The 17,924-nt window shown below is 43.1% G+C and overlaps 1 protein-coding gene across 2 annotated transcripts in view; it reads right to left on the reverse strand.

The window, feature by feature from the left end:
* Positions 1-1,641: 1,641 nt before the first annotated feature.
* The window catches only part of LOC124551010, a 44,489-nt gene continuing 28,206 nt past the window's right edge, over positions 1,642-17,924 (reverse strand). For both annotated transcript variants that reach the window (XM_047125854.1, XM_047125853.1), the window contains exons 3-6: positions 12,314-12,440; positions 9,005-9,090; positions 6,797-6,950; positions 1,642-3,856 (exon numbers count right to left, since the gene is read on the reverse strand). In XM_047125854.1, coding sequence (XP_046981810.1) covers positions 3,693-3,856; positions 6,797-6,950; positions 9,005-9,090; positions 12,314-12,440 — 531 coding nt within the window. In that variant the 3' untranslated portion in view covers positions 1,642-3,692. The remainder of the gene's footprint in view (positions 3,857-6,796; positions 6,951-9,004; positions 9,091-12,313; positions 12,441-17,924) is intronic.

Here is a 17,924-nt window from a genome sequence, read left to right on the forward strand (position 1 = left end):
GACTGTTTCTGAGGCTGTCCGGATTCTTTTGATCACATAGTGTACATACATACGTATATTTTGATAATATGTATGGATTTCTTTCCTCGCCTGCTCTTCAGTACCTCTTAATTTTTGTCCTTTTCCTGCCCACTGTGTTTCAACCATTCTTCTATAGCACAAAATCAGATGTACCTCCTGTTTCTTCTTCCGCAGATTTCCGCTCAACACTTTCGTATAATGCTTTGCTACTGGCATAGACCTACAGCGAGTTTGAAGATAGGTGATGTTATTATAATCATTATGCAAGTTAGTAAAATGCACATATTTTTTTTTAAATTTTGTACCGGACTACTATTGCGCAGTTGCCTAAACTTACATGACAGTGTGAAAGGAGTATATTGGGGCACTTGTATGTCATACCAAAATAAGATAAGAATCTTAATAAATTAAAATGAAACTAGTATATTATAAACGATGAATGTCTCTGACACGCTCGATAATACGGATCGCTGACTGTGGGACCGCAGAGCCAAAGATACTGATTTGTTGGAGTAAGGGAGCGCTGGCCCACAGTTGTAGGTAGCTGTCTGTGACGGAAAGACGATGGAGTAGGCAGTCTTTGGGGTGTGCTGTGTGAAGCCACCAAGAGTTAGATTAATGCAGACATGTCAATATATTTCAACATGGATGCAGAAGTCTTCAGAATGTACGTAAACCGTATTGATAAAAAGGCTAGTTAAATATTTCATTTTTGTAATGCTTTTAAGATTTGTTAACAGAGCTATATGTAGTTTGATGATTTGCATTTATGTTGGATTAATGAAGGTAGAATACTTGCCATTTAAATCTCATTGTTTTTTAATCAATTGTGACTAATGTAACTTAAATTGTCAGATGTTTTTGAAAAGCCAAACTTAACTTGCAATATAATGTTGTTAAAAAACTCAGTATTAGTAATTCACCATGATCTGTACCGCCTCCTTGTCCAGGTCATATATTTTTTAAAGATATTGGATTTTCTTAAATGTTCTCAGTTATCGGCCAAACGAATTTCATGTGCATTTCAAAGTATTATGAGAAGCATTTCACACTGCTGAGCTTGGCTAACATACTTATACTTTTGTGAGAGATCAGAATATATTGCGTTCCATTGTTGCTGCATTAGAGGTAAGACAACGCAATTTGTTTATTATGTGCACAGTGACCAAAGTTATCAGTTTTGAACAGAGCCAAATGATTCAGTGCCTAAGGGGCTGAATGTATTTTGCAGCGACTGTATTTATCTATTGGTATTGGGAGTTGCATTCCCCAATCAATTGGTGTAAGGTTTTGACATTCATTTAACGTAATCGTAAAGAAATAATCTTTTTAAAAGAAAGATACGAGTGGTACTCACTCAGCTTATAAATGTGAATTTGTCAATGAAATGAACTTACGTGTATGTGAACTCGAAAGCTGCGACATCTCTGTTGCGTCTGGAATCGAGTATGAAACCTCATGTCACTGTTTCTCCAGAGAGCCCTCTGTTGGTGTTCGTGGTTGAACCATACATTTCGTTACCTGTACCAATTACTAAATCTAAAACCATATGTTGTTTGGACTGTGGCTTTGTGGGGATGACGTAGTCACAATGAGGCCAGTTGTACTACAATACTTGGATGACATTGGCACATTATTTTTTGGTTTATTTCATATAAAATTCACTAGCTTTAAAATCTACAAACTACAGTCATAGTTTCTTATCTACGAAGCAGTGAAAAATTTTGCACAGATATTCCACTTCAACGAGACATTATATGTTGTTCTGATGTATCTTTAAAATTAAATATCCTTAGCAATGCAGTACGTTAGACAACATAAGAAGGGAAAAGGACTCCACATCTGCCTTCCAGGTTGTAACATCTTCTGTTCCCAAGTTATCTTCATGGTAGAATGTCATAAATAAGGATAGTATTTGAGGGAGTACGGGTTTGTAAGGATTCACGTGAATCATAGGATAACATTAGGAATCCTCTGCAGACTTCATGAAATGTGTATCGATTTGGATTTCAGGTCGGTGTTCCCCCGCCCTAAATAATAATCGCCGAATTGATGCTGTCCTATTTCAAGATGAAATTTTTACAGTCTCTTCAGACGTCCTATTGTAGTTCCGTGTCGGTGAATATCGCACCAGAATATTCTGTCATGCATTTTTTTGCGAATTCCGTAGCCCTGATGTTCTGCTTTTCAGTCAAGATACTAACGAAAAACTGTACCATTGCTATACACAGTGGAGAAGATTAGAGTACGTATTCGTTCCCAATTTGTACACAAATGATCTCGTCCATTTACTGTAACATTCCCATTCAATGATTTCTTGAACATGCATTCAGATTTGATCTCTGGAAAGTAGAAACTTTTCGTTTAATAACTCTCCGATGTTGAAAAAGCGTATCGCTAGCATGAACGGAATATTTCGACAGGAAACGATGCACTGACATTTCAGGAAGTTGCAAAACGTGTCACGATTTGTTGCAGCGACAGTTTCGGTGCTGTGGCCGAGCTCGTTACCTGCTTGGATCTGTGAGAGTGTTATGGGAGAGAGGTTTCAAAGTTTCCTGGGAAATCTTGGCTATGCTTCGATTAAAGCAGCTTTGTGACTGACGTTTATCTGGGTGGAATAGTAGTGGTCAGCTGCCAGCCAATCGTATCTATTTCTCTGGCGCCACATGCTCGCTGTAATGCTTGATGTCTACGGCAGTTGAGCAAGCCCCCAAATCACTCCTTAATTCGTAGAATTTGGGAAATAATTTGTTGGTATTCTTCCAAATGATGTCAAAAAAAAAGGTTCAGCTGGCGCTGAGCACTATGCGACTTAACGTCTGAGGTCATCAGTCGCCTAGAACTTAGAACTAATTAAACCTAACTAATCTAAGGACATCACACACACCCATGCCCGAGGCAGGATTCGAACCTGCGACCGTAACGGTCGCTCGGTTCCAGACTGTAGCGCCTACAACCGCACGGCCAAAATGATGTCAGCACCTCAGCTCGAAGACAAAGCTATCACTGGCTATCTGTGTTTACATCAGCAGCACACTTCGCTGTTCGGGTGTATGGATTCCTTGAAGAACAACTTCGAGGTGGCTTATTTAGCGTGGCCCAGCAACATCTCCAGCCATACGGAGGTGGCAACCAAGAAGCTCAAACTTTACCAGACCACACATCTCATTATGGGGTATATGCGAGTCCCACGGGGCTCAACATCTGCGCAAGACTAATGAAAAATCACCCAAAACTGTCGAGGAATTCTTGCTCCATGAGGTTTTGAGAAGGACAGGGAGACGCCTAGATCTCTGTGGAAGGCATGACAGGCCTATTGGATAGATAGTTATTATATGCAAGTACAATATACATTGTACTATTTTGATGTAGACGTATGGGGACTTCTCTGACGTACTGTTGGCAGATGCATTTACTACAGCTGCCGATCCAGCTGTCACCACCACTATTCCCATCTCCTCCTTAATCTGCAAGTCCACAGTTTTATTTCATCTTCATTGCTCACGGGAGTATCGAATGCTAGAGCACATGGCGTTTATCGGCTTACCATCTGTCAGCCACAAACTTGATTTATTCCAGCTGTGCTGCGTAAGTCGGATGTGATATGGTGATCGACTAAAAGTAGCAGAAAGTCTGAAACCTGGAGCAGTGGCAGAGGCGGGTCCGGTCTAGGGATTGCTGGTATAGGGTGGGGGCGAATAAAGTGTTCCCGGTGGCGGTTCGTAACTCTTGGTGCTGGGTTGACGGCAACTGGCAGACACTGTTCTCAAGTTGGTCCGTTGCAGCTTGAGGTCGAAGCTACGTACAACTATCCAGAAGTACACCGTCACCACTGCAACAGAAGACAACAGCGTCAGTAGCTCGAAAAAGCGCTCTGCTACCTGCGTCGCTCTGACTGTTAACTGTGTTACACAAAACAGCCTTTAATTTTGCCGTTTGTTTTATTAAATAATACTGTATCCAGACTGTCCAAATGGAACTGCGAAGCTGAGAAAAAAATACCGTAACACTGCAGTGCGCATTCACACGTTCTTGATAACACAGTGTAGAAGAAGTGGTACTGTCTCCCCATTCAGCTGTTGAGATGGGCACTGAGCAGAACAGCATATGATGGTGGACATTGATCTGACGTCTCAATTAACATTTAAATGGGCGTTATATGATTTTGAACAACTCAGCAGATGTGGATGCAGTCTCTCAAGCAGCAGTTAGGGTGGACAGTGATGTGTCACACTCACAAAGTGGTTTCAGTCATATCTCACTAATAGAAAACAAAGGGTGTCATTCTATAATACTTCACCAGTAGGCAATCAGACATCATCTGACTGGGAAGAAATTACATGTGGTGTTCCCCAAGGTTCCATACTAGGTCCACTGCTGTTTCTTGTGTATATTAATGACCTGTCATCTGTTACATTACTGATGCCAAGTTTGTCTTATTTGCAGATGATACAAACATTGCAATAAATAGTAAATCAAATATAAATTTAGAAAGGGCAGCTAATCAAATTTTTACTGAGATTAATAAGTAGTTCATAGCCGATTCACTGTCATTAAACTTTGAAAAGACCCACTATATGCAGTTCAGAACTTCCAAGAGATTTCCTCCTGGTGTGTGTATAAAATATAGGAGAAGTTGAGAGTGCAAAATTCTTGGGATTACAACTTGATAATAAATTCAATTGGGAGCAACATACTAACGAACTGCTAAAGCGCCTAAACAAGTCTGTGTTTGCAATGCGAATGATGTCAGACATAGGAGATATAAATATAAAAAAGTAGCATATTTTGCTTATTTTCACTCCATTATGTCATATGGTATCATATTTTCAGGTAATTCCACAAACAGAGAAAAAACTTTAGAGTACAGAAGCGTATAATAAGAGTAATGAGTAGTGTAAATCCAAGAACATCATGTCGAAACCTATTCAAAGAATTGGGCATATTGACCACAGCTTCTCAGTATATTTATTTCTTAATGAAGGTGGTTGTAAAAAATACATCTCTTTTTCCAACTAACTGCTTAGTACACAGCATCAATACTAGGAATAAGAACAATATACAAAAAGATTTAAAATCACTTACTCTTGCCCAGAAAGAAGTCCAGTATTCAGCAACACATATTTTCATTAAGCTACCAGCAACCGTTAAGAGTTAAGTTTCAGACAAGGCACAATTTAAACATAATTTAAAAGAATTTTTGGTTGCCAACTCCTTCTATTCCATCAATGAGTTTCTCAACAAGTGCAGTAGATCATTTTAATGAAAATGTATTATACTTTAATTTTTGACAATACGTGGTTGTAACAGCCAAGTAACTACCTACTGCGTGAATGATGGATGTATGGAAAGCAGATGTAAGTCTTAAGTCTGTAAATAGTGGAAGTTTAATTTTAAATCTTGTACATAATCTAACTGTTCTTAACTGACATTCACTGAAATGAATAATTTACTTTAATTTTTGACAATACTTGGTTGTAATAGTCAAGAAACTAGCAAATTTCTGAATGATGTATTTAATGAAAGCAGATGTAAGTATTAAACCTGTAAATATTAGAAATCTAAATTTAATTGATGTGCATAATTTTAATGTTTATTGACTGAGGATCGTTAAAAGTAATGAAACTCAAGTTTTTCTAATTACATTTTTGTAATGTGTTTATCTGACATGTTCCACACCCAGGAGGATTCCCTCTTTTATGGGTTTATGGAATGAATAATTAATCTAATCTAAGCCCACAAAATAGCTGAAGAAGGCCTGGCTGCCCAGCCAACAGTTAGATGCACTCAGGTAATGACAATGGAACTGATGCCCCAGCCAGCAAGTTGAGATGGACACGGAGGGACTCACAGTCACCAATCACACAGACTGAATAACGTGATTCAGCTGACCTGGGTGTGTGTCCCTGGAGCAGTTGAGATGAATGATGCAGTGCAATAGCCACTGAACTGATGTTACAGCTAGCAGTTGGTAAGGAGCCTGATGGGTCTTGTTCAGCGTCTTAACAATAAAGTTCAACAGGATTAAGTCTCCCAGGAAACAGTTGGGGTCCACTCTGATAGCTCTTGTTCCTGTAGTATGTATAGCTTCATCTGGTGGCCCAACCACTAGTTGGGCACTGGAGGCTCATGATCACACAGACTGAATAACGTGATGCACTTGTTGATTGGCAACTCCATGGAGTGCTGCGTGCACAACGACCATATATGTTAAATTAAAAGGAAGGTCAGCGTTGGCCGTAATATTGATGGTTTATTGATAGCTAAATCGATTTTCAATCACATAGTGATGATCTTCAGTGCAGTGGTGTACAAATTAAACTCATAGGCACTGGTGTCAAGTTATTATCAGTAACCAAAACTGAGAAACGATCACTTCGAACCGATGCTCCAGGCAGTAGGTGAGATTAAGCCCTCAGAGTATTGTTCAGAACTGCAACGTACCAATTATAGCCAGCACCTAAAAGACTTATCTTCCAACTTTTCCCACACCTCAGCTGTCATTTGGGAATCACACTCCCTTGATTGGTAGGGCTGTATGTTGGCAGTCTTACTCATCGGCCTTGGAATTGCCACAGGCTCTGAAAGAATTGTGTGCATGACTGCTCGTGATGACACAGTTGCTGACTGTGTGTGGGTTGTGCATTGACCAGGACACTGCGAAGTGTTACTGGCATTACAAATTGAGTCGCATCACAGATGCAGAAGTGGATCGCTTTCCTGATAATTCGTCAGTGGTATAAGAAACTCAGACCTATTAGAGATCTCTTACCTGCGGCGATGATGGTTGAGGCCAAAAACATGAAGCCAGATAGGATGAAGCCAGCGGCGAAGTTGTTCACGAGCACAAACCAGAAGTAGACCAGGTAAGCTCCAGACACTACCTCGTGTCCGTGTGTCCAACACTGCACCAGGTCCCGTCGGCGCTGCTTAGATACGAACGATTTATAGATATATGGTAAATATAGTCATACAGTACAGACAGTTTAATTGGTACATACATTGTTATTACAGAGCCAATATATATCGGAAATATCGACAAATTTCCGCTACATACCTCAACTTTCTAAGTAAACATTCACACATTCTTCATCCTACATCTACTACACTGAGATAAGTCATGAGATAATCATACACACACATGTAGATGGCGATAGTATCTCGTACACAAGATATAAAGGGGTAGTGCGTTGGCGGAGCTTTCATTTGCACTCAGGTGGGCCATGTGAAAAGCTACCCAACTGATTAAGGCCACACGACTGGAATCAAAAAACTCTGAACGCGGAATAGTAGTTGGAGCTATGCATACGACATTCCATTTCGGCAGTCGTCATGGAATTCGATATTCCGAGATCCACAGTCTGAAGATTGTGCCGAGAATACCAGACTTCAGGTGTTACTTATCACCCTGGACAACGCAGTAGCCGACGGCTTTCACTTAACGACCGAGAGCAGCGGCACTTGTCAGTGCTAACAGACAAGCAACACTGCATGAAATAACCGCAGAAGTCAATGTGTGATGTATCCGTTAGGATAGTGAGACGAAACCTGGACTATGGCAGCAGACGACCGACGCTATTTCCTTTGCTAACCGCGCGACATCAACTGCAGCGCCTCTGTTGGGCTCTTGACCATATCAGGTAGACCACTGGAAACCTGTGGCCTGGTCGGATGAGTCACGGTTTCAGTTGGTAGGAACTGCTGGTAGGTTCGAGTGTGGTGCAGACCCCACGAAGCCATAGACCCAAGTTGTGAACGAGGCACAGTGCGAGCTGGCGGTGGTTTCATAATGGTGTGGGCTGAATTCGCGTGTAATAAGACTGGGCATTCTGCTACAACTGAACTGATCTTGACTCGAAATGGCTATTTTCGGCCACTTGGAGACCATTTGGAGCCACTCATGGGCTTCATGTTCCCAAACAACGATAGAATTTTTATGGGTGGCAATGAGCAAACTGTAGAGTAACTGTTTGCCGATGGTTTGAAACATACCGGTCAATTCGAGCTACTGATGTAGCCACTCAGATCAGGCAGTATGAGACATAGTCGAGAGGTCAGTTCGTGCACACTTTCGTAACTATGGACGGGTGTAGAGGCAGCATGGCTCAATATTTCTGCAGGGTTCTTCCATGCCACGTCGAGCTACTGAACTAGTCCCGGCAAAAGGAGGTCCGACACGGTATTACGAGGTATCGCATGACTTTTTTCACATCAGAGTACGTACGAGTACTCTGCAACTACTGAAAAGTGAAAGGCAGAGGGTACTTAGCATGATACCACAGCTCTGAGTTTCTTGCCCGTTCCTTACGCGGAATGTTGGAAGATTCACTAAGCAAATGCCTCTGTACATACTGCAGTTAGTCTAATCTTGTTACACGGTCCCCAAGGGACTTAATAATGAATCTCGAACTTCGTAAGTGGGCTTTCGTGGGATATTGAGGGATACCGTCTACCAATTCAGGTTTTTCAGCTAGTACCTGATGCTGTCCCATAACTTAGACAAGCACGTGATCATTCGTTCTACCTTCTATGCATAAGTTCAGTGCCCCCTGTTTATCATATCCGATATGGGTCACACACACACACACACACACACAGTATTCTGCCGATTAACCGTAGTCTGATACATGCGTTAAATAAGAAGGTGTGTGTGTGTGTGTGTGTGTGTGTGTGTGTGTGTGTGTGTGTGTGTGCACTGGACTCGCTGCGAATAATTACAATGAATTGACAGAGAACGCTGCTAGGAAGTGACATGTTGAGAATTGTTGCGTGTCCGGATGGACAGTCACCACTACTGAGTGATCTACCACCAGAAGGAGGTTCTTACTCATTGGTCTGAAGATAACCACAGTTGTGGTCGAAACCGGTCACTGGAATAAATAACTTGTGATGAAGACTGTTTATGATAGTAAATATTAGTAATAACACTGATCACTGGTTCCTCCCACAATGTATTCAAATGTAATTGACTTTTACTTACTCTAAAAGCTCCAAAGAACAGCACGACGTCTAGGAGAATGGCAGCGATGGACAGCACCAAGATCACCGATGTAATCGCCATACCGACTGCAACAACATAACATACTCTGCACCGACTGGGTCTGCCTTTAATAACAGCGTCTACAGTAGCAAATGCATTTACGAAACAAAGCCTACTGTTGGATCCGATTGCCACCTTAACAAATAAAAGGGCCAAAAAAAAAACCCTTAAGAAAAAAAAAAAATATGTCGATGTACAGAAAAACAACTGATTAGAATTTCAGAAAAATTGACTGATTTATTTAAGAGCAAGAACTTCACAAATTGAGCAAGGCAATAACGCGATGGTCCACCTCTGGCCCTTATGTAAGCAGTTATTCGGCTTCGCACTGATTGATAGTGTTGTTGGATGTCTTCCTGCAGGATATCGTGCCCAATTCTGTACAATTGGCGCCGCCTCAGATCGTCAGAATCCTGAGCTAGCTAGATGGTGCTGCCCACAATGCTCCAAACGTTGTCAACTGGGATGAGCTCCAGAAACTCTGTTGGCCACTGCATGATTTGGCAAGCACGAAGACCTGCAGTAGAAACTCCCGCTGCTTGCGGGCGGTCATTATCTTGCTGAAAAATAAGCCCACGAACGGCAACAAAACGGGGCGTACAATGTCGCCGACGCACCGCTGTGCTGTAAGAGATGCCGCAGTTGACAATCAGAGGGATCCTGCTATGAAAAGAATCCCAGAGCGTGGGTGTGACCAGTCGCGGAAGCCGACGGGTAGATCAGAATATCGTGCAAGTTGCTGAAGACTGATCCGTGACTCATTTTCACTCGTTCTACTCTCGCCTCGATTGTCATGCGCGGGTCTTCGAGCGATTCACAGTTCTTCACAAAGAGCTGGCTTTCCACTTCGTTCGTCATAGTTCAAACTTTTTTGACGACACTGGATTATTGTGATCAGATGGAACTACTTAAATCCGCTTCTTTGATTGCTCGGCGAGGTGGCACATAGGAACTGTAACTCATTAAATATTAGTTCACTTTATTACATTAATGAATGGAAATGGAAATGAAGTCCCATGCTTGTTGACAGAGCGAAGGGGATCGATGCGGGAGACCCGCACCACCGTACTAGGCAAGTTCCTAATGGAGGTGGTTTTCTGTTGCCTTCCTCCATTCGTAATGGGGATGAATGATGATACAACAGAACCCAGTCATTTCGTGGCAGGTGAAAATCCCTGAACCAGCCGGGAATCGAACCCAGAACCCCATGCTCGGAAAGCGATAACTCTGCAGCGAGACCACAAGCTGCGGACCACATTAATGAATAAAAGATTTATTTAACTTTGAATACTTCTTTGCCACAGGGGTACTGCACAATTTACCACAATCAATGGCTAACAGATCATCACTTGATGCAGTAGATAACAAGTTGCTTGAGGTACGATGTTCGACATTTACAGCAGTACATCAGCTATGATGTTGACTCCTCCAGATGAGGTCACCAACTGGACAGAGTGATTCAGTGCTGAGCTCTATATTGACCGCCGGTGTGAGGGCGCTGCTATACTGAGATGTGGTCTTCAGGGGTGCCTCCAACACGTCAATGCCGCTTGCAGTGGGACCGTGCTAACGTCTGTGTTACCGACTTTGGTGTGGCACCGTAGTCTCTCGACAATATCACGCTGGAAGTATCTGTGCCACCTAACTGTTGTGCTATACACTGAAGCACCACAGAAACTGGTATAGTCATGCGTATTCAAACACAGGTTCAAATGGTTCAAATGGCTCTGAGCACTATGGGACTTAACTTCTGTGGTAATCAGTCCCCTAGAACTTAGAACTACTTAAACCTAAGGACATCACACACATCCATGCCCGACGCAGGATTCGAACCTGCGACCGTAGCAGTCGCGCGGTTCCGGACTGCGTGCCTAGAACCGCTAGACCACGGCGGCCGGCTTTCAAATACAGGGATATGTAAACAGGCAGAACACGGCGCTGCGGCCGGCAACGCGTATATAAGACAACAAGTGTCTGGCACAGTTGTTAGACAGATTATTGCTGCTACAATGGCAGTTAGAACGTGCTGCTATAGTCGGCGCACGAGCGATGGGACACAGAAATTCCGAGGTAGCGATGAAGTGGTGATTTTCCCGTATGACCATTTCACGAGTGTACCGAGAATATCAGGCATCCGGTAAAACATCAAATAGTCGACATCGACGCGGCCGGAAGAGGATATTGCAAGAACGGGACCAACGACGACTGAACAGAATCGTTCAGTGTGTCAGAAATGCAACCCTTCCGCAAACTGCTGCAGATTTCAATGCTGGGCCAGCAACAAGAGTCAGCGTGCGAACCATTGAAGAAAAAATCATCGAAATGGGCTTTCGGAGCCGAAGGCCCTCGCGTGTACCCTTGATGGCTGCACGAGACAAAGCTTTACGGCTCACCTGGACGCGTCAACACCAACATTGGGCTGTTGATGACTGGAAACGTGTTTCCTGGTCGAATGAGCGTCGTTTCAAATTGTACCGAGTGGATGGACGTTTAGGGTTATGGAGAAAATGTCATGAATCCATGGACCCTGCATGATAGCACGGGTCGGTTCAAGCTGGTTGAGGTTCTGTAATGGTGTGGGGCGTGTGCAATTGAAATGATATGCGACCCCTGATAAGTCTATATACGAATCTGATAGTTGACAGGCATGTAAGCATCCTATCTAATAACCTGCATCCATTCACGCCCACTGTGCATTCCGACGGACTTGGGCAATTCCGGCAGGACAATGCGACACCCCACACGTCCAGAATTGCTACAGAATGGCTCCAGAAACACTCGTCTGAGTTCAAACACATCCACTGGCCACCAAACTCCCAGACATTGACATTATTTAGCATTTCTGGGTTGTCTTGCAGTGCGCTGTTCGGAAGAGATCTGCACCCCCTCTTACTTTACAGATTTATGGACAGCCCTTCAGGATTGATAGTTTCAGTTCCCTCCAGCACTACTTCAGATATTAGTCGAGTCCATGCCACGTCGTGTTGCGGCACTTGTGCGTACTCACGAGGGCCCTGCACTATGTTAGGCACCAGTTTCTTTGGCCTTTCTCAGTATGATGGTGTATTTTTTGTACAGAACTGAATAGATTGTGTTCTTCTAAAGTTCATGAAGAGAAGATTTTAAGAGAATGACTTGATAATTGTTTAAAAACATTACTAACCGCATCTTCTGTTCCTTTCTTTCTGATGGGATTTATTACAACAATAGTATCGTCTGCAAAGAGCAAAGTAACAATCTTGTTCGTACCTCTGAAGCTTCTCACTAGCATCAAGTCCTTCTCCCCCGATCCGGCGTCTTTGAGCAGCTGCTGCAAGATCAGCCCGCTCATCTTGATGTCCCACGACGCGTAGGCGAGTACCCCAACGTTGCCCATCTGAAACATAAGACTGCAACTCAGCTGATGTTCCTTGTCAGCATTTACGTCATGTGCATACTCCACATACAGTGTGGAGCAACGACACGTAGCGTCATAATATTTTCCAGGAACAAGTTCTGCATTCACCATACAGCGTGGCCAGAAAGTCGCTTTACACCTGATCTAAATGCATGCAACATTATGAGGTTGTAAGATATGAGCCTCGCTTCCCGGTCGCCGAAACGGTGAGTTACAACGTCGCTATCACATGAGCTTGAAAAGCAGCAAACACTCGGCCCATCTCTCTTCATTTATTTGTGATTAGTAATGTAGCTGTAGGGGAGTTGAGTAAACCAGGCACTAACATTATAAAGTTCAGACGAACTAAAGACATTTCATTCACCGTATGTGCAGATTTCGTTTCCTCTATAGTCTAATATTACCGAACTATCAGTTTAATAAGTCACGACTGCAAAATACTAATGCGAATTCTTTACGGACGGATGGAAAAACTAGTAGAAGCCGACCTCGGGGAAGATCAGTTTGGATTCCGTAGAAATATCGGAACACGTGACGCAATACTGACCCTACGACTTATCTTAGGAGCTAGATTAAGGAAAGGCAAACCTACGTTTGTAGCATTTGTAGACTAAGAGAAAGCTTTTGACAATGTTGACTGGAGTACTCTCTTTAAAATTCTGAAGGTGACAGGGGTCAAATACAGGGAGCGAAAAGCTATTTACAATTTGTACAGAAACCAGATGGCAGTATCAGAGTCGAGGGGCATGAAAGGGAAACAGCAGTTGGGAAGGGAGTGAGACAGGGTTGTAGCCTCTCCCCGATGTTATTCAATCTGTATATTGAGCAAGCAGTAAAGGAAACAAAAGAAAAATTCGGAGTAGAAATTAAAATCCATGGAGAAGAAATAAAAACTTTGAGGTTGATCGATGACATTGTAATTCTGTCAGAGACAGCAAAGGACCTGGAAGAGCAGCTGAACGGAATTGACCGTGTCTTGAAAGGAGGGTATAAGATGAACATCAACAAAAGCAAAACGAGGATAATGGAATGTAGTCGAATTATGTCGGGTGATGCTGAGGGGATTAGATTAGATAAAATGAGACACTTAATGTAGTAAAGGAGTTTTGCCATTTGCGGAGCAAAATAACTGATGATTGGTGAGGTAGAGAGGATATAAAATGTAGACCGGCAATGGCAAGGAAAGCGTTTCTGAAGAAGAGAAATTTGTTAACATCGAGTATAGATTTAAGTGTCAGGAAGTCGTTTCTGAAAGTATTTGTATGGAGCGTAGCCATGTATGGGAGTGAAACATGGACGATAAATAGTTTAGACAAGAAGAGAACAGAAGCTTTGGAAATGTGGTGCTACAGAAGAATGCTGAAGATTAGATGGGTAGATCACGTAACTAATGATGAGGTATTGAATAGGATTGGGAAGAAGAGAAGTTTGTGTCACAACTTGACTAGAAGAAGGGATCGGTTGGTAGGACATGTTCTGAGGCATCAAGGGATCACAAATTTACCATTGGAGGGCAGCGTGGAGGGTAAATATCGTATAGGGAGAGCAAGAGATGAATACACTAAGCAGATTTAGAAGGATGTAGGTTGCAGTAAGTACTGGGAGATGAAGAAGCTTGCACAGGATAGAGTAGCATGGAGAGCTGCATCAAACCAGTCTCAGGACTGAAGACCACAACAACAACAGTCTAATGTCGTGCTGGCTACACTACTTGCTTTTCTGGGTGAGCTTCAAGGGCTCCATAGCGTGGGCGACGGATAGGTTCGTAGACGGCACGTGTGTGGGAAAATTGCGGTGATCGGTCGCTAATCGCTGGTCGCATGAAAATCCCGTGTAGTCTGGTGGATCACATGCCGTTCGTGCACGCAATATGGCTCCCTGGCTTGTTAGCAGCGGCATATGGCAATATGACAGTGACTCGTCTCTCCATTTATTAAACGTGGTTGTGCAGTTTGGTTCGTTCCGCTTGCCCGTGTGACTAAGAAATTTACATTCGAATTTATGGTTATCCAGGGACCACGAACTACTCTGAGGAGTTCAATTGAAGCCAGTGTTATCATTTACACGGAGGTGACAAAGAAACAGTGATCACTTATGTTTAACACAGAAGAGTACTTTTTGAGCGGTGTGCTACTCAATAAGCAACAAAAGCGACAATGGGAGAAGTAAACGGAATACGAAACGCTGGCCGGCAATAAGGAGAAAAATTTTTGTGAAAAAGAGAACTATGTAGACATCTGATGTAAGGCTAAGTGTTGAAAAGTACTTTATGAAAGTATCTGTCCGGAGTGAACGATGGACAATGACCAGAAGAAAAGTGTCTGAGAAGTGTGCTGTTACAGAAAATTATTAGAGATCAGATAGATAATTCAGGTGACTAACGAAAAGAGAGAGTATATGCGAGTTAGTCCCAAGCAGAGATAGCAAAACTATTCGGGGTGTTAGATTATCTCTGTCTCATTGTATGTAACGAGCAGAATTTCTTGTGATTTTGCTTTTCTTCTGGACTAGGCTACGGCTTTCTGGAGTGTTCAGTTACACAGTGTTCATTTAACTAGCAAGCGGTTTTCTGTAAATGCCAGGTGCAGAAGTATGAAATCCGGAATTTCCGTATAGATGGTGCTAGCGGTCTGGGTAGGGGCTGTGCGACCGTGTCTGCATTGCCATCTGCTTCCTGTAACGGCTGACGAATGTCAACAAGCAGTAAGCCAAGTACTATACAGGGTGTTACAAAAAGGTACGGCCTAACTTTCAGGAAACATTCCTCACACACAAATAAAGAAAAGATGTTATGTGGACATGTGTCCGGAAACGGTTAATTTCCATGTTAGAGCTCATTTTACTTTCGTCAGGATGTACTGTACTTCCTCGATTCACCGCCAGTTGGCCCAATTGAAGGAAGGTAATGTTGACTTCGGTGCTTTTGTTGACATGCGACTCATTGCTCTACAGTACTAGCATCAAGCACATCAGTACGTAGCATCAACAGGTTAGTGTTCATCACGAACGTGGTTTTGCAGTCAGTGCAATGTTTACAAAAGCGGAGTTGGCAGATGCCCATTTGATGTATGGATTAGCACGGGGCAATAGCCGTGGGGCGGTACGTTGGTATCGAGACAGATTTCCAGAACGAAGGTGTTCAGACAGGAAGACGTTCGAAGCAATTGGTCGGCGTCTTAGGGAGCACGGAACATTCCAGCCCATAACTCGCGACTGGGGAAGACCTAGAACGACGAGGACACCTGCAATGGACGAGGCAATTCTCCATGCAGTTGACGATAACCCTAATGTCAGCGTCAGAGAAGTTGCTGCTGTACAAGGTAACGTTGACCATGTCACTGTATGGAGAGTGCTACGGGAGAACCAGTTGTTTCCGTACCATGTACAGCGTGTGCAGGCACTATCAGCAGCTGATTGGCCTCCACGGGTACACTTCTGCAAATGGTTCATCCAACAATGTGTCAATCCTTATTTCACTGCAAATGTTCTGTTGCTGTGTGTTTCCATTCCATGATTAATGTGATTTGAAGAGAAGTAATAAAATGAGCTCTAACATGGAAAGTAAGCGTTTCCGGTTACATGTCCACATAACATATTTTCTTTGTTTGAGTGTGAGGAATGCTTCTTGAAAGTTTGGCCGTACCTTTTTGTAACACCCTGTATCTGTTTCAAACCCGTAAATATGTCGATTTTTCTGCCAACGAACTACGATTTGCGGACAGCATTGGTTTTCTGATATCATTTCAAGAAAACTGGTGCAGAATGGCATCGAATGCTTGTCGAAGCTCAAAATGGCTCTGAGCACTATGGGACTTAATATCTGTGATCATCAGTCCCCTAGAACTTAGAACTACTTAAACCTACCTAACCTAAGGGCATCACACACATCCATGCCCGAGGCAGGATTCGAACCTGCGACCGTAGCGATCGCGCAGTTCCGGACTGAAGCGCTTAGAACCGCTCGGCCACAACGGCCGACCTTGTCGAAGCGTACGGCTGACATGCTCTTGGGAAAACACAGTGTTTCGGGTGGTTTAAAAAATTCAAATGTGATGATTTTGACGTGAAAAACGACGAGCGCGGGAAACCACAGAAAAATTTCGAAGACAAAGAATTGCAGGCCTTATTGGACGAAGATGATAGTCATACTGAACAGGAACTCGCGGAACAATTGAATGCGACGCAGAAAGCCGTTTTTCTTCGGTTGAAAGCTATGGGAAAGGCGCAGAAAGTGGGAAAATTTGTTCCGCATGAACTGAATGAAAGACAGCAAGCAAATCGAAAGACCACTTGTCAAATGCTGCTCGCCAGATACAAATGAAAGTCGATTCTCCTTCGCACAGTGACAGGTGATGATAATTGGATATATTTTGAAAATCGTAAGCGTCGTAAATCATGAGTGAAGCCTGGCAAACCATCGACATCCCTGCAAGAACAAATCGCTTTGCAAACAAGTCAATGCTCTGTGTTTGATGGGATCAGAAGGGTGTCATTTATTATGAGCTGCTGAAACCTGGTGAAACCGTCAACACTGATCGCTTTCAAAAGCAAATGATCGATTTCAATAGCGCGTTACGTGAAAAACGACCAGAATATGGAAAAGGGCAACACAAAGTCAAATTTCTCCATGATAACGCCCCATCGCACACAGCAAAAAGGGTCACGGAAACGATCGAGGCGTTCAGCTGGGAAATACTAGGGCATGTGGCTTGTTCTTTAGCGTTGTCCCTGTCCTATTATCTTCTATTTGCATCACTGGGTCACGCTATCGCTGAACAACGCTTCAATTCGTATGAAAATGTACGAAAATGGTTCGCTGACTGTTTCGTTTCAAAAGAAGAACCGTTTTTTTGGCGTGGCATCCTTAGCCTGCCGGAGAGGTGGGAGAAATGTATAAATAGCAATGGAGATTATTTTGAATAAAATATTGTTTATCAGTTTCAGACAACAGAGGTGTAAAAATTGCAACCCATTTCCGGTTTCTTACTTTTACACATGGTAAATCCAAGATAATTACGGCGGTAGCATACTTTTCTTCCATAAAACCTAGCGATGTAATTACCGCTACAGACAGGCAGTATTTAGACACCTCGAAACCGTGAGGAATGATCGTGGGTTCGAGTGTGCTAGCGGTCCAGCTTAATATAGGGGTCCGCAGCTCGTGGTCGTGCGGTAGCGTTCTCGCTTCCCACGCTCGGGTTACCGGGTTCGATTCCCGGCGGGGTCAGGGATTTTCTCTGCCTCGTGATGACTGGGTGTTGTGTGATGTCCTTAGGTTTGTTAAGGTTTAAGTAGTTCTAAGTTCTAGGGGACTGATGACCATAGATGTTAAGTCCCATAGTGCTCAGAGCCATTTGAACCATTTAAATAGGGAAGATTTTTCTCCGTCAAAGTCGTTACATCAAGTTTAACAGGTGGAAAAGAAACAAACTTCGTTTTTCTTCTACTAATGCTTGTCGAAAC

The sequence above is a fragment of the Schistocerca americana genome, chromosome 9 (genome assembly GCF_021461395.2).
Source record: "Schistocerca americana isolate TAMUIC-IGC-003095 chromosome 9, iqSchAmer2.1, whole genome shotgun sequence".
Classification (NCBI taxonomy): Eukaryota; Metazoa; Arthropoda; class Insecta; order Orthoptera; family Acrididae; genus Schistocerca; species Schistocerca americana.